Source organism: Monodelphis domestica, chromosome 1, assembly GCF_027887165.1.
Source record: "Monodelphis domestica isolate mMonDom1 chromosome 1, mMonDom1.pri, whole genome shotgun sequence".
NCBI lineage: Eukaryota > Metazoa > Chordata > Mammalia > Didelphimorphia > Didelphidae > Monodelphis > Monodelphis domestica.
The window spans coordinates 315992723-316017149 of NC_077227.1; the positions used below are offsets into that span (position 1 = coordinate 315992723).

The 24427-nt window shown below is 39.4% G+C and overlaps 1 protein-coding gene across 1 annotated transcript; it reads left to right on the plus strand.

The window, feature by feature from the left end:
• Window positions 1-471: 471 nt before the first annotated feature.
• Window positions 472-24130, plus strand: TMEM179 (transmembrane protein 179). Its single transcript, XM_003339519.4, has 4 exons — window positions 472-1314; window positions 11722-11859; window positions 12962-13040; window positions 17210-24130. Exons 1-4 carry the CDS (start codon window positions 1010-1012, stop codon window positions 17387-17389), a joined length of 702 nt encoding a protein of 233 aa, XP_003339567.1. The 5' UTR covers window positions 472-1009; the 3' UTR covers window positions 17390-24130.
• Window positions 24131-24427: the final 297 nt, after the last annotated feature.

Here is a 24427-nt window from a genome sequence, read left to right on the forward strand (position 1 = left end):
TAAGATTCAAGCACAGATTTCCTGAAGTGGCTGACTGTAGGGTTAAGACTAGGTAAGAAAGTTGAGGTTAGAATAGGGTTGACTGACTGGGATGGAACTGAATGGGATGAAGGCAAAGGATAAGAGAAGAATAAGGAATAAAAAGAGTTGGAAGAACAGGAGATTTTAGTCAGAAAGGGAAATTTTTGAATTCAGAACCATGGAGGTATAATAATTTTGATTCCATAGTGAGGTCTAAAATCTGGCCACCTTGGTTGATAGTTGAAGTGGAGTGGAAGTGAAGGTCATCCATCACTCCCATTACTTTCCCACGAGCCTAATTTATTAGAATCTAATGATAATTTGAACTTTTGACTGCACCTCCATTCCTAATATCTCCTCCTGAAATCCCTGATTATTTTCCACTTCCTCGTTCCTCCTTTAGCAGGAGCAACAGATTAACGCCCCTCAGAGAGCTGTCCAGCGTTCTGAAAAGTCCGCAATACAAACGAAGTGCGCAAGCGCTTAGTGTATGGTGGGAAGCCAGCCAGAAGGGGCCTGGGGGAGGAGGCCGTGGCCTGGACAAGATCCCACTGCGCATCCTCCTCGGCTCCCCCACCCTTAGACTGCAGTCCCAGCCCCAGATCCTGCACCAGCGGGGAGAGCCTCCCGCCCTCCACTGCGGATTTCCAGGTCTTCGCTGCCCCTGCTGCCCCACCTCCTCTACTTCCTTTGCATTCTTCTTCTCTCTTCCTCCTAGTCCTCTTTCACCCAGCTCCTCTTGCATCTTTTCGGATTTCACCTCCATCTCCTCGCCTTTGTTCTTTTTCATCCCCTTCTTTTTTCCTTTCTTCTCTTTTCTTTCCTGCCATTCTTTTCTTATCTCTCTTCTCACATCATTCTATTTTCCTTTATTTCTTACTCATTCCCTCTTCGTTTTCCCGTTTCCTTTTCCTTTTCCTTTCTTTCTCTTTCTCTCCCCTCCTCCACCTTTTTTCCTCCTCCGGGGCTCCTGTGCCCAGGCCCGACCATGGGCAAAAACAAATTAGTGTTCGCCCAGGGCTCCTGCTACTTCCTTGCCTTCCTGTTTAGCTTCATCGTGGTGGTGCCACTGACTGAGAACTGCCATGACTTCCACGGCCGCTGCTTACTTTTCACAGAGGGCATGTGGCTGAACACCAATCTGACGGTGCAGGAGCACCAGCGCTTCACGGTGCAGGAGTGGGGCTCGCCCGCTGCCTGCCACTACTCTCTGCTCGCTGCCCTGCTCTCCTTGTCTGTGGCCATTGGGTTAGCCTGGCGGTCGCTCTATCTTCTGTGCAAGGGATTCGACGAGTAAGTAGTGGCGGCCCCCACTCGGCCCCTGGCCCCAGCCTAACCTGCTTGGGGCTAAGAACTCTGCCCCTAAAACGCAGCTCTCTCCTTTGGACCCCATCTACTCCCGTGCAAACAATCTCCCTCGCCTGAAAACAATCCCTGCCCCGATGTAAAAAGCCACTTTCTCCCACATCCTTCCATGCAAGCCCCTGTAAACAGTCTTCCTCCAACAATTCCTACAGAAAACATCCCCTCCCCGAGGTAACTTTCTCCTCTCCCAAGCAAAAACCATCGTTATGCAAACAAGCTGCCCTATCATTATTGAAGCCTGTTTCTTCCGATCCCTGCAAATAGACATCATCCTGTGGAAACATTATTCTCTATCCAAAGATCTGATCTCCAGTTAAGGCTCATTCCTCTCCTGCAACAGGCAATCTTCCCTTCTTCTGGGTGCAAATATTGCCTAATCATTTCTCTCCAAGCTTGACTCTGGCCTAGAGGAGAACATTCCCTTTAAGTAGTATGGGCACCTCTCCCATAATCTTACTGCTTGCTGGAGAGACTTGGCGCCTAGTGAAGGAGGAAAGGGCCTGATTGAGGCCTAGGTGAGAAGAAACCAGAGCTTTTTAATTTTACCTCACTTCCCCTAAACACATTTTCCCCACCCTGAATGGAAAATGAAAACTCAGTCATTAATATAGGTAGATGGGAATTGAATAAATGCAACTATTTGCCATATGACCTCCAACAAGTCACTTAATACTTCTGAACCTCAGTTTCTCCATTTGTAAAATGGGAAAAATGCAGCTTACAGTCTCCCCTCATACAGGTAATGTGAGGAAAGTAGTTAGTAAAATCTTGTTGTAACTAGATGTAGCTATTGTAATAGTGAGATGTAATGGAGCCTTTTACAGTTTGCAAAACATTTATTTCATTTGAGCCTCACAATGACTGGGAGGTAGGTGCTATTATTACCCCCATTCTACATATGAAGAAACTGAGAAGTTAAGTGACTTGCCTAGGGTCACACAGCTAGGAAGTCCCTAAAGTAGGAGGTATCTCTGGCTCTAGGTTCTAATATTCTATCCAATGTACCTAGCTACCCCATATGTACTATTACAGTTATCTGAATATTTGGAATCCCTCAGATGTTTGGGCACTCTGTAGTTCAAACATTTTGATGCTGAATTAATTGTTTTTACTATCCTTCCATATTTTGAAGGGTTGGAGATCTATGGTTGCTCTCAGGAATGGCATCTTTCTGTTCCCCTCTCCCCACTCCTAAGACTAATGAAGCTTTTCTGTCTAGAAAATTCATTGGGACTGAGGAGACAACTTCTAGCAATATGAAGAAATCAAGAAAGATTTACAAAATGTCTCCCTTTTTCAAGGGAATCATCTACAGAGGGTTTTCCTCCTCAAGATAAATTCTTTGACCCCAAGATAAACATAACTTTGAAAGTTATCTGGTATGGCATGGATGGGTTAGTGTTTGTGTTGGCATAGGAATGACTTACCCTGATGGTATCACTAATCTTCGATTTTAAGTTCTTTTTGATAGTAATAAGAAGGTACTTATAGCCTTCTCCCTATTTTACAGCAACTTCCTTGAGGGAAGGGAACATTTTCCCTCTTTGTATCTGTAGCTCTGATTAAAAGCCCTGAATATTGTAGGCATTTAATAAATATTTATTAATTTTTGATCAGTAAATTAGTATGCATTTTCTGAGCATTCACTGCATACCTACCCTGTAGGTTCCTAATGTTTAAGAAATACTTTAATACTGTAATATTTCAATAATTTAATTGTATCCATGTGCTCATCAATATGTATACGCCTTTGCATGTAGCAAATTGCAATTCACCCATGCCTCTCACCCTGTGTCATTCGTATTTGGGTTTTCCAATTTCTTGAATAGAAGATCTATCCAATGAACTGGAAGCCTTCCTCAACTGCATTTAACAATTTGTGGTTACCAGTGCATGTGGGTTATCAATTTATCATGTCTACCTATTGCTACAAGATAGTCCCATCTCCTTTTCTGATCCTTATTTCTTGTATGAAATTTTTTTGGTTGTTTCTTGCTTCCAATTCATTGTAGGAAATGAACTGATCCTACTAACATTCATTAAACTTTTCTCCATAGCCAGTGGGATACCTTAGATACCTTAAAATCTTGATTCTTTGGAGATGATGGCATTCTATGATTCACAAATACACAGAATTACTGGAAGAACATTGGTGTTCTAAAACATTGCTTTTGTGTGAGGGAGCAATCTAATCAATTTTTCATATACTGCCCTCCTTTTTCCTTTTCTTCAATTCTGGGCCTAGTTCATTGTTTTTCTGAAATTGGTGCCCAAGATAAATACTGATGGTCTCACTCAATGAACTGCTTGCTTAACTAATGGCATGGTATTCTTCATCCATTTGGTTTTTCCTGTATGAATTTCTAGGTCAATGGTTTTTGAGTAGTCATGGATTTGATTAAAGATTACCTCTAGAATTCTGGAGCTTGATGCAATTGTCAAAATATCATTTACCAGGAGAAGTAACTAGAGAGTCACATTATCTACCAAGACTCACTCTTTCTTTTGAACTTTACTCAGGCATAGAAGTGAAGAGTTTTGCAAAACATTTGCCTCCTTGTTTTATGCTTCACTTGTATTTGTAGCCAAATGATTATTGAATGAAGTTATATCTCTGTGGCTGCATCTTTCAAGGTTTAATTTTAACATAAGCATAAAAGGCTCCTTCTTAGAGGGAAAAACTTAAAGGCTACATTTTTCTCAACAATGTCAAATTTTTTTTGGTGATTATCAACAACCATAGGAGGATTTTGTTTTCTCTGTTTCTTTTGATCATGTGATTGAACATGCAGTATGCTACAGGAAAATATTTTTTGGTGAAAATGTGCATGTGCTGTTTACAGTAATGTCAGTGATATTTCATTATTTATATCACTGACAAATATTACCAGCAATATTTGCTATTTATATAATCATTAGTGATAGACTATGTCATATGATGCTTGATAGTTCACAAAATGTATTCCATGATCACTTTGTATTTTTGCTATGATCCTGTGAAGGTGGCAGGGCAGAAAAAGTTGGGGAAACAAGTGTAGAAAGAGTCTTGTCCAGGTCACAGAGCTGACTAGTGAGTGGTAGAGTTCTCAAGACATAAAACCTGTGTTAACTTGAGTGGCTCCAAAAGTAAGATCTGTAGGACTTCAGAGAAGTAGAGAAGGGATCAGACTACAGAGAATGGAGTTCTTAGATGAGGATTTTTGAAGCAAGTTTAGAACCAATCAGAGATTAAGCTGAGAAAACTTACTCAGATGATGAGGTACAGAATGAAAGGAACCCCCAAGAACAAAGGAACCCACATTTACAAAAAACAGCTATAATTTTTTTCTAGTGGCAAAGAATTGGAAACTGAAGGTTTTCCCATCATTAAGTAATGAATGAACGGTTTTTGGTATATGAATATGATGTAATACTATTGTTCTATAGGGAAAAAATGAAGGGCCTAGCTTCAGAGAAAACTAGGAAGATTTATATGAACTGATAGAGAGTGAAGAGAAAAGAATAGAGGACACTTTAAACAATTACAATATTTTAAAGACATATTTAAATCCTTGAAAGATTTAGGATCTCTGTACAACACAATAACCAGCCAAAATTCTAGGAGACTAATAAAGAAACATGATATTCATCCCCTGACAGAGAGGTGATGAACTCAGAATGTAGATGGAGACTTTTTTGGGACATAGCCTATATAGGAATCTGTTTTTACTGACTATATATAAACAAGTATTTTTTTTCTTTCTCAATGTGTTGTTGGGTGATAAAGAGAGAAGGGAGATTTTAATTGGAAAATACATTATTTAATAGAAAATAAAGATAAATAAAATTTAATTAATTATCAGTCATGTGAGACTCATCCCTTTCTTCATAAAAAGAATTACTTTTTCTCAAAGAGAGATAAATACCAAAGAATGTAAAAAAATCTTGCACCTTATTGAGTCCAGAAAAGATGATTAAAAAATATCATCAACTACTGGCCTAGAAGTCTTTAGGAGAATTATATATATGTGAATGGAGAATATCCTTAGTAAGGATATTAGTGGGGAGGGAACAATCAAATTTACTCAAATGATATTCAACAAATGATGACATCTTTACCATCTCACAATTGTCTGAAAGATGTATAGTTTATAAGATTTTTATGCTTATTGTTTGTTGATTACAAAAGAAAAGCCATTAAAAAAGACCACTTAAGACCTTTTGAAAATTTTTAACTACAGAAATAACTTTGCTAAATGACCATCAAATAAGCATCAGGCAATACATAAAAGATAGATATGTGTGTTTACAAAAAATATTTGCCATTGTGATGGAGAAGATTCAAAGCAAAGTCCAGGTAAAGGGTGGGCTCCATAGCATTATGTTGATATCTACAAAGCTTCCAGGAAGAGATTTGTAATCATTTAAAGGATTCTGGCCCTACCATTCACACAGGAAAAACAAATGGATGAAGACTGTCTATTACTACAAGCATCTAAACAGACATCCTTCAGAGCTTGTCCAATAGAATGCATTTCTAGGACAGACACTACATATATGCATTTAAAACATTTTTGAGTTCCAAGTGCTCTCCTTTCCTTGAGTCTCTCCCCTACCCATAATACCCATCTTTTCATGCAATATTTTATTAGTTTTTCTGTGAGATTTAGAATACCACTGTCACCTAAGAATTAAAAATAAGCATCACACAGAGAGAAATGCAGATGGTTATAAGTAGACTGAAATATATAAACAATGAAGAGTTCCAAAGATTGGAGTAAAGAGTGTCATTAAAAATTATAAGATAATATCACTGTCTTGATTTTTTGATGAGAGAGGGGGAGCACAAGGAGTTGGCCAGAGTCCTCCACTGTTACCCTCAAAATGTTAGGAGAAAGTTAGGAAGGACTTGGGGCTAACTAATGGGAAATACAGATGAGTGTAACACAAGACAAGCAGGCATGGATGATTTGTGACATTTATCATGGGAGGAATTAAAGGAGCATAGATTAAGAATTAGAAGAGGCATGAAAGGATCTTGAAGGTCCTCAAGTCCAATTTCCTCCATTAATAGATTAGGACACAAGTACAGATGATTTAAGTTGTTTGCCCAGGATCACACAGTATCTGAGATAGGATTTGGACTCAGGTTTTCTTGACTTCAAGTCTTTAATCTCTAACCACTATGCAATTTAACTGCCCATGCTCTCTGGAATTTCATTAACCTGAAAAATCATATCAACTTTCCTCCCACATCCTCATTTAAGGAGGGTATCCAGGGGCATAATTTCCCACCTGGCTACCCTGGTTTCCTCTCTTTCCCCACTTTTCATTTTCCCATGTCAACTGGGACCAAGGTATGAAGCAGAGAGCCCCAGCAATCTGTCTTTGGCACTATTCTATTCAACATTTTAATCAGTGACTTGAATGATGACATAGATGACAATTAAAAAAATCAACTTTCAAATATGACAGGAAGGAGGAATAATTTACAAATTGGATGATCAAGTCAGGATCCAGAAAAAGATCTTGACAGGTTAAAATAATAGTCCAAACCAAATAAAATTTACTTATTTTAATGCTTTGGAGATCCAAAATTTAATCAGTATATGTGCCACTTCTCAGATATAGATGAGATAATTTAAGAACTGTTGAACTTCCTGAAATCTATGACCAAAAATAAAACCTGAAAATCACATTTCAAGAAATTATCCATGAAAACTCCCTAAATTTATGAGAACCAGGAGGCTAAGTGAAAATAGAAGTTGTTTCCTAACAGAAAAAAATCCCAAACTCCCAGGAATGTTTTAACCAAAATCCAGAACCTCTACAAGAAAGGAAAAAATACTGCAATCAGACAGAATGAAAAAAAAATCAAGTATCATAGAATCATGGTCAGGATTAAACAAAACTTTGCAGCAACTATTGTAACATAGAGAAAATTTTGTAATGTAAAATTCCAGAAAGCAAATAATAAAGGCTTATAATCAAGAATTACATCTTAAAAGACTGAGTATAATCCTACATGGAGGAAAATGGATCTTTAATGGAATAGAGAACATTTAAAAATTCAAGATTAAAAGGTTAGAGCTGAGTAGAAACTTTGACTATAAATATAGGAATCAAAAGAAACATTGAAAGATGTATTCTTGGAACTAAATGATGATAAAATACCTATGGGAAAGAGTAGATAAGGGTCCCTTCAAAATTCGAATGTGTTCAAATATTACAGGTAGATTTCAAAGAAAAAAACAGAAAAACTATGTTTTTTTTTTTGGTTCTGTTTTGATGATCTTAAGGAGGGGGAAGGAAAGGATAAAGAAAAACAAAGAACAAAATGAGAAAGAAAGGGATAGGATTTGCTATATCTCTTTATGGGGGTGCACAAGAAGAGTATACAAACAAAGGAAAGGGCAGGTGTAGAGAGTATCATGGGAACCTCACTCTCAGTTGGACAAAGAAGGGTTGAAGACAAATACACACAGAATTTGGTGTATTAATAGGGGAATAGGTAAGACTAGTAAAGGGAAAGATAAGTTTAAGAGGGAAGAGAGAGTTGGAGAGGTCTTATAAGCAAAACAAACTTCAGTTGTGGTAGATAAATCATCAAGGAGTGATTAAAAGTAAAGAAAGTGTAAAAAACCAATGATTGAGATGTAGGTGAGGTGAATATAGGACTGATATTGGAGTAGAAGTAGGTAGCTTCAAATACAGTTCACTAATGCTGACCACATTTCTTCCCTTTCACCATCCCCTCTCTGGAGAGTGACTTAGGGAGCAAAGAAAGGAAAAAAACAATAGAAAATATGATGGAGAGAAAATATACAATTAAGAATCATAACTGTGAATATGAATGAGAGTAACTCACTTATAAAATGGCAGGATAGAATGGTTTGAGAAATAGAATCCAATAATCTGTTGTTTCCAAGAAATTATTTGAAACAAAGATTCCCTTATATATTGTTACTCCAAATATGCATGTGTGTGCTCATGTGCATATTTGATACAGTGATACTATGCTTAAATAAACTATTTTTGTAAACACGATCTATGAATATCTGCTCAGTTTGTTACAATTTTCAATCTGAACTTGGCCTGACTTAGTTCTTGCTGGCAACACTATGCCTCTTATAGCCTGGTAATATTCTATTACCTTCATGTAATTTAGTCATTTTCTTGTAATTAGCCAAATTGTAATTTAGCTAAATTAATTTGTTTAGCCATTCTCCAGTCTACTTTATTTCCAGTTTTTTTGTTGTTGTTGTTGCTATGAAAATTGCATATTTTGGTGTGTATGGGACCTTTCTTTTTATTCTTTACTTTCTTAGCATATATGCCTAGCATAAACTTAGTGTTAGGGAAGTAAGTGGGTCAGTGGATAGAGAGCCAGGCCTAGAAGTGGGAAGTCCTAGGTTCAAATTTGGCCTGAGATACTTTCTAGCTGTGTGACTCTGGGAAAGTAATTTAATCTTGATTGCTTGGCCCTTTCCATTCTTCTGTTTTGGAACTGATACTTCGTATCAATTCTAAAACAGAAAGTAAGGGTTAAACAGATTTCTGGGTTAGATATGAATATTTAGTCATTTTCTTAAAACAATTTTTCTCCAAATGATTGGACCAGATTATAGCTCCACCAACAGTGGATTAAAGTGCCAGTTTCCTACAACTCATCCAACATTAGCTGTCTCTATCTTTTGATATCTTTATGAATTTTCTTGGTCTGAGGTCAAACTCAGAGTTGGTTTATTTTGTGTTTCTCAAATTTTCGGAATAATTTTTCATATAGTTGTTAATAGCTTAAAATTTTCTATTGAGAACTATCTATTCATATCCTTTCACTACTTATCCACTGAGGAATGGCTTTTGGTTTAATCTGTTTGTGTTTCCTATATATTTAGGATGTCAACTCCTTGTCAGAGAGATTTGATATTAAGGTTTGTTTTTTTAAACTGACCACTTACCTTCTTATCTGGGTTGTATTTTATTCATAAATAAATCTTTTGCTTTTATGTAATCAAAATCATTTATTTTATCTTTTGTGGTCACTTTTATTTCATATTTGGTTAGAAATCTTCCTTCTACAGTAAGTACTATTATCAGATAATGTGTTCATTTAAAGCTTATTATAATATATAATTTATAACATATTTGTTTATAACTTTTTCAAATTAATTTATGCTTTTTCCTAGAAGATTTTGTCAAATATAGACTTAAGGATTTTATATTCCAGAGTTCATTGAACACTCATTGTTGAATTCCATTGCTTTTTTACTTTTTCTCTATTATATTATTTCTTTTTTTCAATTTTGTATTTGATTTTCTATCCTAATGCTCTTTCCTCCCAATTGAATATAAGCGACTTGAGACCAGGGACTATTTCTTTTTTACTTTTGTCATCTCTACCACCTTGTGAGCATAATACTTCACTCATAGTAAGTGATGAATTGAATCTAGAATATTCTGAAGTGTAAAATTAAGTTTACTTGCAGATGAAATGCATGTTTTCAGATTCCTATAATTTAGAACTGGAAGGGACCTAAATGATTGATTCTCCTTCCCCCCAACCCTTGTTTTACACAGCTGATTTATTCAAAGTGACAGAGGCAAGATACAAAAAGGATATCCTTTCCAAATTTGGTACTCTTTTAACCACATGATACTGCCTTTAGTTGGACCTATTCTTCCAACACTGCTAATCTGTGGTTTTGTGTCTTGTAGAAGAAAAATGGGCCTGTAAAATACTATGGCTCTGTTATCAACTATTCAACTTGGCTGGTTTTCTGAGGGGTGGGTAGTTTCTTGCCTTTCAGCTGAGGTGTATTCCCTAATGTCTTGTCTGTGGAAGCTCCTTCCTTCCTTCCTTCCTTCCTTCCTTCCTTCCTTCCTTCCTTCCTTCCTTCCTTCCTTCCTTCCTTCCTTCCTTCCTTCCTTCCTTCCTTCCTTCCTTCCTTCCTTCCTTCCTTCCTTCCTTCCTTCCTTCCTCCCTTCCTTCCTTCCTTCCTTCCTTCCTCTCTTTCTTTCATGACCCAAATTATGAGGTGGGTTAATTCTGAGAATATATTTATAAAGGAAAAAACATTAAACCTAAAGTTAAGAATCCTTGAAAATAATTGAGACTACTTTCAATAATAATCATAGGCCTAGAGAGATGGGAGGTCCTGAGTTCAAATTTAGCCTCAGAAACTTCCTAGCTGTGTGACCATTTAACTTTAATTGCCTAATCCTTACCACTCTTCTGTCTTGGAGCCAGTACACAATATTGATTCTAAGATGGAAGGTAAGGGTTAAAAAAAAAGAAAATTATTGATATGTTCTATTTTATCTTTAGGGAAGCTAGGTGGTACAGTAGATGGAAGGCCATGCTTGAATTTGGGAAGACTCCTCTTCTCAAGTTCAAATGTGGCCCCAGATTGTGTGACCTTAGACAAGTCGAGACTTAACACTATTTGTCTCAGTTTCCTCATCTGTCAAATGAGCTAGAGAAGGAAATGTCAAGCCACCCCAGTATCTTTGCCAACAAAACTTCAAGAAGGGTAATGAAGAGTTAAACCCAAATGAAGAAGAACAACAAAATTTTATCCTTTATCTCTATCTTGTGTTTGGTTAGAATCCTTCCCTGTGCCATAGCTGCAAAATATGCCTGATTTTTTTCTATTTTTTTATGGTTTGACTTATAATCATCAATTACTATAAGTATTTTGAGCTTATTGTTACATGTAATTTATAAAATGCTGGTCCAATCCTAATTTCTTTCAAATTACTTTACAGTTTTCCTATCAGGTCTTTTCAAATCTTTCTCTAAGGATTTCATGTCCTTATTTACTTGGCTTAGAGTCTCCATTAAATGAATGACCCTGGGCAAGTCACTTATCTTTTCTGATCTTCAGTTTTCTTATCTGCAACATAAGGATTAATAATCAATTAATCAGTATTTATTGAGCACCTCCTTTGTGTCAGGCACTGTGCTAAGCACTGGGGATACAGAAGGAGGTTCTCTACCTTGATAGTGAGGGAAGAGCTTTATAAGCCTTAGAATACATAGAAATGGGAACTATATTTTATATAGTTAGGATTTTTGTCCCTGAGGTAATGAAGGTAGGGTCCTATGTGAATCTCCATCCAGCTTACCTGCTGTTGGCAATGTAAAGTGCTGGCCAGGCATTTACAAAACTATGAATGCATCCACGTGAAGAGGGAATGACACCTGCTCTAATCATGTGATGAATGGAGCAGCCATATGGGACTCTGAGAAGAGGCTGCCAGGATGGAGGGCAGGGAGTTCTGGATTCCCAGGGAGCTTGCAAATGCCATAGGTTGGCTGTGTCTAAGCTCTGGTCTTTGCTCTTCTCTCTATAGGACCTGCCTTGAATCGTTTGCGGCCTTGATGCTTAATATCTTTATCCTCTTCGTTGTGTTCATTGCCTGTACTATCATCAGTGTGGGATTTGACATGTGGTGCGATGCCATCACAGAGAAAGGCAGCATGCCCAACAGGTATGTGGCCTGTCTGCTTCCCGGTGCCCTGGGGAGAAGAGGTGTATGAGTGTGTGTGTGTGTGTGTGTGTGTGTGTGTGTGTGTGTGTGTGTGTGTGTGTGTGTTTGAGGATGAAAGAAAGTCAGGCTCAAGGCAGCTCTATGTTCAAATGGGTGGATAAATGAATAAAAAAATTAATTGCTTACTCTGCTTCATGCATTGTGCTAAGTTCTGGGGACACAAATAGAAAAAGCAAGATAACCTCTTCTCTCAGCAAAGTTATGTGCTAATTGGAGAGACAACATATAAAGGAAGTTCAACTACAGAGTGAATGGAAAGATCCAGAAAGATACAGTGGTAGGGTAAATGGCAAGGTCCAGATGTTCTCAGTTTCCACGAGTAGACTAGAAGTTGGCACTGGGGGACTGCAGGCTGTAGGGGCAAGACAGTTGAAAAGGTCTGGATGATTTTACAAGGCAGAGAGAGGGCAGATGATAAAGGGCTGGTGATCTTCCATTTCATCAGAAGGAATGGAGTTGTTGACTCCCATCTCATTTAAGGTCTGTGAGCAGTCAAACATCTGGGGCTAAGGCAAGAAGATAGGACATCCCAGTGGTGGGGGTTATTCTTACTCACTGGTAAACTTATCTGGGTTCTAAGACAGCTAAAGCTGGAGGAGGGAATGAAGGAGAATTGTAAAGGGAAGGGGAGGAGCATTAGATGGTCAAACAACTGACATGGGTTATTTGGGTAAGGACCTTAATTTCCTCATTTGTAAAGGAATGGTGAGGGAGTATTGGGCTAGGGAACTTCACAAAGTAGAGAGATGCTTGAATTATTGGCTTCTTCCCAAATGAATTACAAAACGTGTGTGGCTCCTTCTGGTTGTCCTTAGAACTGGCAGAGTCTGATTTCTCCCAAGTTCTAGGAAGAGACCATGTCATGTTTATTGGAAGAAGCAGTGGCAAAGCTCCAGAGTTGCTTTCTTCTTTGCATTTACATTGCTTTCATCTCAGAGATTTTTTTCCACTGAAGAAAATCTTTGGAAATGGGACTGTTCTCTTGGGAGGAAGAGGTGAATTTTGAAAATAACTTTCTGTTCCAATATCTATGCCTTTTTAGCTGCGAAGAGCTTCAGAATATGGACTTGGACCTGAATCCTGAAAACTCGGCCTTCTATGACCAGTTTTCTCTTGCCCAGGTAAGAGTGATTGCAAGATTGGGTGAGGAGTGCTATTAGCTGTTAAGGAGACTATTCTAGGGATGAGGGGGAGTCCTGCCAATCTTGACCTTTTGGTTCAATCCACAGAACTTGAAGGGAATTTAGAGGGCATTTAGTCTATCTCTGCCCAAGAAGGAACCTTCTGTACCATCTCTCTATTAAGTGGATATATAGACTGCTGGAATATATTCAGTTGTGGGGAGATCACAGAGAAGGGCATAAACATTTATTAAACCCCTACTATGTGACCTCTACTGTGCTAATTGCTTCATCACTATTATCTCACTTGATTATCATAATAACCCTGGGAAGTAGGTGCTATTATTGCCCCCATTTTATAGTTGAGGAAACTGAGGCAGTCAGACAATAAGTGATATGGCAAGGTGGGACATTTAGGTGGTTCAGTGGATAGAGAGCCAGGCTTAGAGAGGGGAGGTCTGTGGTTCAAATCTGGTCTTGGATATTTCCTAGCTGTGTAACCCTGGGCAAGTCACTTAACCTTGGTTGCCTAAACTTTACTGCTCCTTTTCCTTGGAATCAAACTTAGTCTCAATTCTAAGGGTTTTTTAAAAATGATATAGCTAGGATCTTACCTCTAGTAAGTGTCTGAGGCTGAATTTGAACTCAAGTCTTCCCAATTCCAGGTTCAGGGCTCTATCCACTGCACCACCTAGTTGAACCATAGGATTATGAATCCAGTACTAGAAAGGACCTTAGGGGTTCAATCCCATCATTATGCACACCAGAGAGATCATCCACTCACTCTTTCCTATAGTAGCCCATTCTTGTTTTTTGTAAATCTCTACTTTCCATCTTAGAATCAATACTAAGTGTCAGTTCCAAGGCAGAAATGTGGTAAGGGTGAGGCAATTGGGGTTAAAAGATTTGCCTAGGGTCACGCAACTAGGAAGTTTCTGAGGTCAGATTTGAACCCAGGTCTTCCCACCTCTAGGCCTGGCTAACTATCCACTCAGCCAGCTAGGTTCCCCTGCTCATTCCATTTTTGATAGTTATTCTTACTAAGTTCTTCCCCATAATAAGTCAATATTTTCCTCTTGTAGTTTTTTAGCAGTGTCTTTGGGGTAAGAAGAGTCAGCCAGAGCCCTCCTCCATTAGAGAGCCTTTTAGACCCTTACAGGCTGGTCAGTATTGAGAATCAGGAGATCGTGGCAATTCTGTTGGTTGGGAGACAGTGAAGTGCAGCAGACGGGGTAGTGATTTTGGATTCACAGCCTATATCTGATGCTTATTTCCTGTATGACCTTGGACAAGTCACAGCCTCCCTGGTCCTCAATTTCTTCATCTCTGAAATGAGAAGGTTGGACTAGATGGCCTCTGAGGTTCTTCCCAGCTTTAGTTTTGTAATCCTACTGGGGACAACAGACATCCTGGGGCTGAGACCAGGATCCTCTGATGCTTCCTTGGTAAAGCAAATTCTTTGTTCCTTATTTCTCAGAAGCAAATATGTGTACTACCTACCTTAGAGAGTTGTTTTGTTTTGTTTTGTTTTTTTAGAGGAAAGTGCTTTGCAAATCTCAGGATCAGAGAGTCAAAGTGGCATTTGAAGGTCCCACAGGTGATGAGTGGGCTTCTGGAGCTAGATGGGACCTTGAATATCATCTAGTCCAAATCCTTCATGCCACCCATCAGGAAACCAAGGTCCAGATAGTTTCAGACTGAACTTGCCCAAAGGCACTCAGGTAGCAAAATGTCAAAGTGGGGACTTGAAATCCAGTGCTCTTTTCTCTTCCAAATGAAATGTTAAAGACATTTTCATGCAAATGATGTCTAAGATGTACCAGCTTTAAATTTTATTACCCCCCCCCCTTTTTGGAAGGTCAGGGGATTTTTTATCCCACTCCTGAGCACAGCAGGCTTTTGGTCAGACTTCTCCATCTTGAGATTCATTCAGTTATTTCTTCTCACTGATTGATTGTTTTCCCAAAGATCTGAAAAACAGAAGAGAAAGGCAAGTTATCCAGGCAAGCCAGCTTTTGTCATTCCTTAGTGCTGAGGCGAAGTTGAGTTAACTGAATTAAGCATTCATTAGACAGGATGGTGTTAGCAGAGACAACCTTGGATTGGAAATCAGATCTCTGCTCTGGTCCTGGCTTTACTGCTCATTTGCTGTGTGACATTGAGCAAGTTGATTCCCTTCTCAGAGTCTGTTTCCTCTTCAGTAAAATGAGGGGATTATCTTGTCCTTTCTCAGGAAGGAAAGTGTGTGTAGAGGATCAAAGACCACATTTGTTCTAAGAGAGTCATAGATCATACCCTGGTGTATCCTTATAAAGGCAGGCATCAGATACTTAAAAAAGTATAAAGTATACTTATAAAGGGGATCCAGATTCTACTAGTTCTCATCATATGCAGTATTTTCATAATCTTTCCTGGGTTCAAAAACAAAAGAGCCATATCTTTTCATAGAATATAAGAGGGAAAATCTCAGAGTTGCCCACTGATCTTTTGATTTTGACTATGGGTAAGAGAATAAATTAATAAACATTTCCTAAGAGGACAACTAGGTGGCTCAGTGGATTGAGAACCAGACCTAGAGATGGGATGGTCTTGGGTTCAAATTAGGCCTCAGACACTTTCTAGCTATGTGACCCTGGGCAAGTCACTTAGTCTCCTTTGCCTTGCCCTTACTTCTTCTCTTCTGCCTTAGCACCAATACACAGTATGGATTCTAAGATGGGAGGTAAGGGTTTAAAAACAAACAAACAAGCATTTTTTAAGGACCTATTTTGTGCCGGGTACTGTGCTAAGTGCTGGAGATACCAAAAGAGGCAAAAGTCAGTTTCTGCTCCCCAAAGAACTCACAATCTACTGGGATAGTGGTTTGGGTTAGGGGAAGGCTCTCTTGAAAAAAACCCTTTGCCTCTGAAGATGAGAGAGTACAGTGTCTGGGAGACAGAAGGGGAAATAGGAGACATCTCACTTGGAGCCGAAGTAGAACCAAGCCTGGGTGGGAATACTTCCCTTCCGGGCTCCTAGTCCTCATCTATGTGGGTTAGATTTTGTTTAGGTTCAGAGAGGTAAAGATTGGGGCGGTTTTGTACTTTAACTTTAACTTTAACATGTTGGTTTCTAAATTGGACAATAATGATAAATTATGGTAATAATAGACAGTAATATTCAATTTCTCATGGGATGACGAGTGGTTGAGAGGAAAAGTTCCTGTTTGGGAAACCTGGGATTATTTCCTGGCTCTATGAAATACTGCCTGTGTGATATTGGGCAAAGCAACTTAGCCTCTCAGACTCTGCTTTCTCACGTATAAAATGGGGATAGTTCTTACCTATACCACCTACTTCACAGGGTAACACTTTGTAAGTCTGAAAGCACTATAGCAACAGGGGCTATTCTTTATAATTATAATGATGATGATGATGATGATGAGTATGTTTGAACCATTCTTTTTACTTTTCAAAACACTTTCTCATTTTCATTTGCTCATCTGTTCCACACCCCATGAGGTAAGCAGGGCAGGGATTATTGGCCTCATTTTTAGATGGGGAAGCTGGAGGATGGAGGGGATGTTACTGACCTGGGCCTCCCTCTCCATGAAGTCTTCCCTGTCTCTCCTGACCTCTAGGGTTATCACCCTCCCTGAACTTCTACTTGGCTGAAACTTGCAACTTGGTGCCTAATTATGTTCTTTTGTTTATTGCTCTCTCAGGACATCAAATCAAAGAATTATAGAAGGGATTTCGGAGAGCATTTAGGCCAACCTGATACATAGTTATTGAATCAATTAATTAAGCATTAAATAAGCACCTACTATGTGCAAGACACTTTCTTAGTCACTAGGTGTATAGATAAAAACAAATAGTCCCTGTCCTCAAGGAGATTACATCTTGCTATCATCTAGTCTCTGAGCATTAATGAGACTGGAAATTTGCCAACGGCAGAGGGACTCTGTGTTTTTCTCTTGCTCATACTAGAGGCCCAGGAACACATTGGGGCACCAAATAAGCTCAACAGATGGACCTATTGCCCGAATGCCTATTCTCTTTTCTCTCTGTGCCCCCTCTTTATTGAGCATTCTTCCCATGGAACTATTAACTCCCATCCCCAAACCCCAGAGGACAATGCATTCCCTTGTACCTCCCCTCAGATCCTTCCACTCTATCCTTCTGTCCTAGTTTGGTCTCTGGGCTGCCTGGTTGGCCTGGTTGGGCATCACCATCTTGGCCTTCCTGAAGGTCTACCACAACTACCGGCAGGAGGACCTGCTGGAGAACCTCATCCACGAGAAGGAGCTGCTGCTGGGCCGAGCCTCGTCGAGGACCTTTTTTCAAGATGAGAAGAGTGGCATGATCTAATTCCAGGGCCACCCTCCTTTTTCCCTCTCCCTGCAGTATCCTCCTTGTTCCCCTTTGTGCCCTGGGGCCCTGGTCTTGCCTCACCCTGGTAGTATTTGCTGAAGCAGTCATCGCTATTTTGGATTAAAATGAGATCTGGTTTAAAGTCACCTAATTTGTATTTACCTGAAATGTCCAGGTAGCATTGAGAGACTGTTCTGTGTCCTCCCCATTCCCACTCTCAATCTCTTCCCCTCCCTAGCTAATTTTTGTTTGCTCATGCCCTGGCAATGCCAGTTTGAACCATCTTCATTCCAACTTGCCAATTAAAGTGGCACTGGTGGCTAAATTATGCTCACTTAACTGGGCTAAAGTTGAACTTTGCATGGCCTCTCAAGAAAGAGTTTGTGAAGTAAATTAGAGTCCATAAGCAAGATGGCAAGAGACATGTTTATACCACTTTCAGGAACAAATGATTTTCAAAGTATTTGAGCAAATCAGGTTCCTTTTACATCTATCCTTTTGCACCATCAGGACCAATGCAAATGATGTTGTTATGGTTATTTCTGCTTGGAAAACTTTTGGTAGTAAATTTGTAACCACTTTATATACTAGAGAATAACATAATGACTTCTTAAAACTACTTTAAATTGGAACTAAGCATCTACTATTCATAAGACAGGCAGCATGGCACAGTACTGAATCAAAAGTACCAAGACCTGGGTTTCAATCTTGCCTCTGATGTGATGATTAGTTCCATGACTCAGGACACACATTTCATGTCTCTGAGTCTTAGGCAACAGGCTACAAGTTCTCTACCAAGTTGTGGTTGAGTTATACTTTGGTGGTGATGGGTGGTGGTGAGTTCCCAAACCAAAAAAATCAGATTTTTAAGACTTGTGCAAAACATGATTCTAAGTGCTGGAGATACAAAGAGAGGGCAGAGACCCTATTTTCAAATAATTTCTAATCTGTTTTTGCCAGTTCATTCATTCAAAAATAATTATTGACCATCTATTAAGGGGGAGGTCTGAATTAGTAAGGCTTGATTCTAAAATGCACTGTCTTCAAGCTTACCTTATTTGGTGTGTAAAATTGCTTTGTAATATGCTAAGCAGATCGAAGTCATTTTTGCTGCAACTATCCACCCAATCCCCTAAGAGCAGTTTTCACTACTAAATTTAAGTTGTTAGGTACCCAGAGGCAGCATGGTATGGTCAATAGAGCACTAGCTTTGAAGTCTCTAAGACCTGGGTTCAGATCCTGCCTTAGACATTTAATAGCTGCATGATACTGGAAAAGTCATTTAACCTTTCTGGCTCTCATTCTCCTGGTTTGTGAAGTGTGGGGTCTGGACTTGATGATTTCTAGGCTCCCTTTGTCTAAACCCATGAGAGCATCTTATGTTTCAAATGGTGAGCAACTACCCCTTTCTCCCTGCTCTCCCTAAGCATTACTTGGCTGCCCCAGCAGGCAACCCTCTTTAGGAAGTGAATTAATCCTCTTTGGAATTGGCATTTTCTCCAGCCAATGGATCCAGTCTTGCCTTGGGCTCAGATAAAAGGAATCATTGAGGTGAGGCTATGTGATATAACAAAGTACTCAACTTGGATTTCCAACCTTTTCCTTATTTGGCAAATCATCCCTTCCTTTTAGTCTCAGTTTTCTCTGTAAAATCAAGGTGCCAGACTAGATATTCTCTTAGATATCTCAAGATAGTTCTCTTGCTTTCAACACTAAATCTTATGTGCCCAAATAACTTGGACTAGTTGCAGAGCATCTATCCTGACTGCAGCAAGATGATGTTTTCTTTCTTTTTTTTTCTGAATTTTAGACTAGACCCAGATCTTGCTCCATTGACTAGAAATCAGTGTTCTCTCCCTGTAGAATGGGCTGGGTTGAACATCAATCCAGATAAGTTAAGGTTTGACTCTCCCTAACTTTACCATTACCAATGTTCCCTTTTCCTTCAGTTGCTCACTTTAATTTCCCAGGATTGTTACTTGAATTCTCCAACTAGAAACATCTGGTTAATGGGCATCATGAAGACCCAACATCCCTGTGTTCAGCACCATGCAGACAAAACATCTGGATGTATGGCGGGCATTTTAGTTAATGTTCAGATGCTTTGGTATTTCCTAGCCAGGAGGAGACCCCTTGGTGGATGCTTCGGTAACCCTTTCTTTGGGCTATTGAGTTTACTTTTCTTTGACTGTATTAGAGATTTAGAGGGTTTCCCAAATAGGTGAGTGATTATAACTTCCTTTGCCAGGCAAGCCCCTCACTTTCCCTGAGCCTCAGTTTTCTCATATATAATATGAGGAGTTGTACTCATTGATCTCTCAGGCCCCTTCTCATTCTAAATCCTAGAAACTTTTGGATTTATGACCACCACAGGATATGGGGTCTTGGAGCAGTCTCCAAATTCTTTAGCACCAGACCCTGTATCCCCCCTTCCCTGCAGAATTATTTCTGATTCAAAAGAGAGCCATTTGAACAGTGACAGACCCAGGGTCCTACAAGGATATTATTGGCTTGATGGCTTCAGGCCTTTTCATTTCCAAGAACTTTTGGGCTCCTAGAAAACTCTAAAACGTTGCATAGGCAGGCAAGATTTGATTCCACATTTTTGGGGAGAGATGTTTCTGTTAAGTAGCATGAACTAATGATGAGTAAAAGAAAATGATGATCTGTCTAGTGACCAAGGAGAAATGGCTGGAGCAGCAGAAGCAAGAGCAACAATAATATTGTTTCCATTTTAAAGATAAGGAAGAAGATTCAGGAATATATGACTCTCCCCCAAATCACATAATTTTTAAATTGTTATTAAGCACCTGGTCATGCCTCATCTGGCATATGGTATTCAATTGTGAGCACCCAAGTCTAGAAAGGAGATCAGTAATATGTTATGATAGATAGAACTGAAGATAGATCTCAGTTGAAATCTGGCTTCAGACATTTACCAGCTTTGTGACTGGACAAGTCACTTAACTTGTCTGTCTCAATTTCCTTATCTGTAAAGTGAGGATACCAAAATAATACTATCTCATAGGGTTATTGTGAGGATCAAATGAGGTAATATTTTGTAAGCATTTTGTAAACTTTAAAGTGTTATAAAAACAATATTTGCTATTGTTATTGTTGTCATTATTATTATTATCCTGAGAAAGGCAGCCAGGATGGTGAAAGCCTTATGTCCATGTCATATGCAGAAAGATGGGATTTTTAGCCTGGAAATAAGAAGACTCAGTGGGGATATGATATTTGTCTCCAACTAGCTGAAGGAATGTCATGTGCAAGAAGCCCAAGTCTTGTATTTGATCCTGAGGGCAGAATTAGGAACAATGAGGGAGAGAACAAAGAGGACAGTGGGTTTGATGTCATGAAGAGCTTCCTACCATTAGAATTGTCCTGAAATGGAAAGGGCCATCTTGGAAGAGGGAGTCCTGGAGGATCACTTGTTAGGTATGTTCTATTAGGAATTTTGTTAGATATGGTTTGGGATATGAATGAAGCCCCTTCCAATTCAGAAAATTCTAGTAATTTCTTGATTCCAAAGCTGAATGTCTATTTGCCAGGTTGGATGATGAAGGAACTTTTATTTGAGGCACAAAACAAAGATTCCATGCTTTTGTGATATTTTGGTCCCATCATCATCATCACTGAGTATGTATAAAAAGCAGATTTTTAAAAATAATTTTTTTTCTAAGGAATTCTCTAGCTGACTCTCAGAGCTTATAAACTAGTCTATAAACTTCACAATGGCAAGGATGTCTTATTCACAATAATACTCTCATTTTAAAAGCACTTTTTAAGGGTTGCAAATTGATTTTCCATGAGAGTCCTATGGAGTCAACAGTTGAAGGATTATTAGCTCCATTTTACAGATGAGAAGATGGAGGCCAGAAAGATGAAGTCACTTGCTCAAGGTTATGCAACTATGAAGAGTAGGAGCCAGGATTGAAGCCCATATATCCTGAGTTCAAATCTATCCTTCTTTCTACTACTCTGTGCTATTTCTATATTATCAAATGGATTGTGTGGATTTAAGATTTAGGGTCCAAAGGGAGCTTATAGAGCCCAACCCCCTTATTTTACAGATGATAAAACTGAGGCCTGGGGTAGAGTCCTGTTCTACAGATAGTTCTTGTGTGGGTTTGAATCACCTGTGGAGGGAAGCTGAAAGCTGGAAAGTAATGGGTTAAGTTTACAGGCTAGAGAGAATGAGCCATAGAAGGAGCAGAGAGAGATAAGGAACACAGGGGCAAAACTTTAGCATGGTCTCAGCATGTCCACAGGTCAGCCTGTCAGCTCTTCCTCAGATGGTCAGAGAGAGAGAGGGAATGAGCTGAAATGATCTTATTGAGGATGGTAGCCATGGGGGTTGCAGGATGGCAATCAAACAGGCAGCACATCAGAAGTTATACCATAGTACTGACAACCAAAAGGCACCAAAAGCACCAGCAGTTGCCCAGGACAGAAGCTCACGTGAAACCTTCTCCTTTCCAGCACACTGGCCCCAGCTTATACAAATGCAAGGGTCAGTCTTTGACGTTCTGAAGGACCTTTAGAACTTGCCTGCTAGCTTTCAGACTGCAGATAGTATTCAAGGGTTGATTTCTAAATTCCACAAAGTTTAAGCCCCATTCAATTTAAGGATTCAGAAATCAATCATGTGAAATATTAGAAATAGATAGCCATAAGTCTGGTCCATGAACACTTTGCTTATTAGTCAGCTTTTGAATACAGCTTTAATATCTTCATGATTCATTATAACTGAAACCCTTCACCTAGAAAGTCACAAAAGATTCAAATGCATGGCTTCCAAACTCCAAATTTAAAGCTTTCTTTACTACATCATGTTGCCTCATCTGACATCGATTCTGTTATTTTGTGGCAAGGAAATGCTCTAGATCATCCACAACCATGAGCTTGACCTACTGTTGCCATACTTTGAAAGTGCTTTTGATAATCAAAAAATGCTCTCTTCCACCTGCAAGGCAGCTATTGTATATTGGTAAGAACCTTGGATTTGGAGACAGATGACTCAAATTCAAATCCAGACTCTGTCATCAACTAGCTGTGTGATTTTTGGTCAAATTCGTCAAATGGGAATATAGACACTTGCCTTTTCTAGATCATAGGGTTGCTGTGAGATGAAATGAAGGAGAGTATCTAAAGTGCTATATAACCATCAGCTATTGATAGAGCAACAAGAAAGTTGGGTTTGAAGTCTGTCTGCCTTGACCTGTGTAACTGTGAACAAGGTTCTTCCCTTTCCAGGTCTCTCCTTTATGTAAAATTCTACAACCATATCTGTATGTGGGGGAGGTAGATCAGATGATTTCTAAGGTCCCTCCTAACTCCAAATCTAGGACCTAAGATCATAGGGAGTTATCTCTGAATTGGGTCATCTGGAAGGAGAGTTTGCCCAAGAGTGAAGGAATATATTTGATTTTGCTAAGAGTGATTCTAAGTTATTTCTATGAAGTATGAGATTTAGAGTTTGAAGCAGTCTTGGAGATTTTGGGCTCTAAACATCTTCTCAATAGAGGAAACAGAGGCTGTGACTTGGATGGGACCACCCAGTTAGAAGATAGCAATGATGGGGTGTAAATAGTTTCCCTGGGAAGAATTTCAAAGAAAAATAACCCATCTCTAGAAGTGAGGGGTTGTTATCCCAAGAGGAAAAATGAATTCCAAATCTCTTAGAGATCAGGTCAACAAAAGAGAGAGGATGGAAAAATTTATGCCATTCTATCTCCTCCAAAAAGCAGGGAGCAAAGACAAGACCATGGTTGTGAGCCAAGAGAGAGGTGAAATTCCCCCAGTTGTATCTGGGCCTTTTGTGTTATGAGAGAGTCTCTGGCATGAGCCTTCTTAATGGACCACACAGGATTATGGCCTGAAATCTGACTGTTGTCCATTTCCCCCTTTTTTTTCCTCCTTCATTTGAAGTCTATGGAGTGATGCTTCCAGACTGGGTAGGGACCATAGAGTCCAACTTTACCATCTTTCAGGGAGATAAACTGAGGCCAAGAGAAGTAAAGGGATTAGCTTAAGGTCACACTGTTAGTAAGTGAAAGAACTTTGACTCCAATGTAGATTTTCTGACTTCAACTCCATTTCACTCATTTAAAAATATATATCATTTGAATATACTTCATTAAAAACACTTTCACCTTGAAGTACTTGGAATAAGGCATTATGGTGTTGTAGATAAATATAGCTGACCTTTGGGTCAGGGAGATCTGGGTTCAAGTTCTGTCTTAGACACGTGCTTGATGTGTGACCCTGGGGAAGTCCCTTACCCTTTTAGTGCCATAGGCGCCTCTCTAAGACCATCAGTTGCAGAGTAGGAATTGTGCTGCCTGAGTGGGGGATATCCCTCACATGGAGCTCTTACCATCAAGAAATGATAGATTCCTCCCCTCTCTGATCAGTTTTTTGTAGGAGGACTTGGGGCCCAGGCATAAGCAGTCCTAAGGTCTAAGGAGAGATTTTAGGTGTGGGTTGTTTGTTCACCCTCTGTTTTGCTGCCTCCTAGATGGACAGTTACATCTGTTGCTGATTCCCTGATGTTTTCTTCCTGCTGCTTGTATGAAGTGGAATTTTCCTCAGTTAAGGGTGACTCTGCTTCCTTTGTCCACCCTTGACCAAGCATCATGACTCCCTTGCAACCTCTTCTTTCTGCTTATCTCCCTCCACTCTGTCTCAGAGTTGTTTCTGCAGCCTCTCTCAATAAAGTTGTCTTCAGCATGGTGTCTGGTGTGCTTTTGTGCTCAGGTGTAGCATCCTTCCTTCCTGTCATGTGCCCCCACCACCTCTCATTTGTGTCAAGCAGATCAAACCTCTGACATAGAGGCAACTGTGACTTTCCAACAATCAGTAGTAAGATTGGGGCTGAGTTGGACCTCTCAGGGTATCATGAAGACCATTGAAGATTAATCCACCATTGCCTTGGCATGGAAAAGAATACTTTGGGATCAAGATTCATGCCCCAAGACTGATGGTCTCATTCACCTCAAATCATAGAATCTTAGACTAGAGAGGGTTAGA

What these genes read in the sequence shown, in the direction of transcription:
- TMEM179 (XM_003339519.4), top strand. Translation starts at nt 1,010, where the DNA reads ATGGGCAAAAACAAATTAGTGTTCGCCCAGGGCTCCTGCTACTTCCTT. An exon ending in AAAGGCAGCATGCCCAACAG is followed by an intron (nt 11,860 to 12,961) that starts GTATGTGGCCTG and finishes ATGCCTTTTTAG; the next exon opens with CTGCGAAGAGCTTCAGAATA. An exon ending in ACCAGTTTTCTCTTGCCCAG is followed by an intron (nt 13,041 to 17,209) that starts GTAAGAGTGATT and finishes CTTCTGTCCTAG; the next exon opens with TTTGGTCTCTGGGCTGCCTG.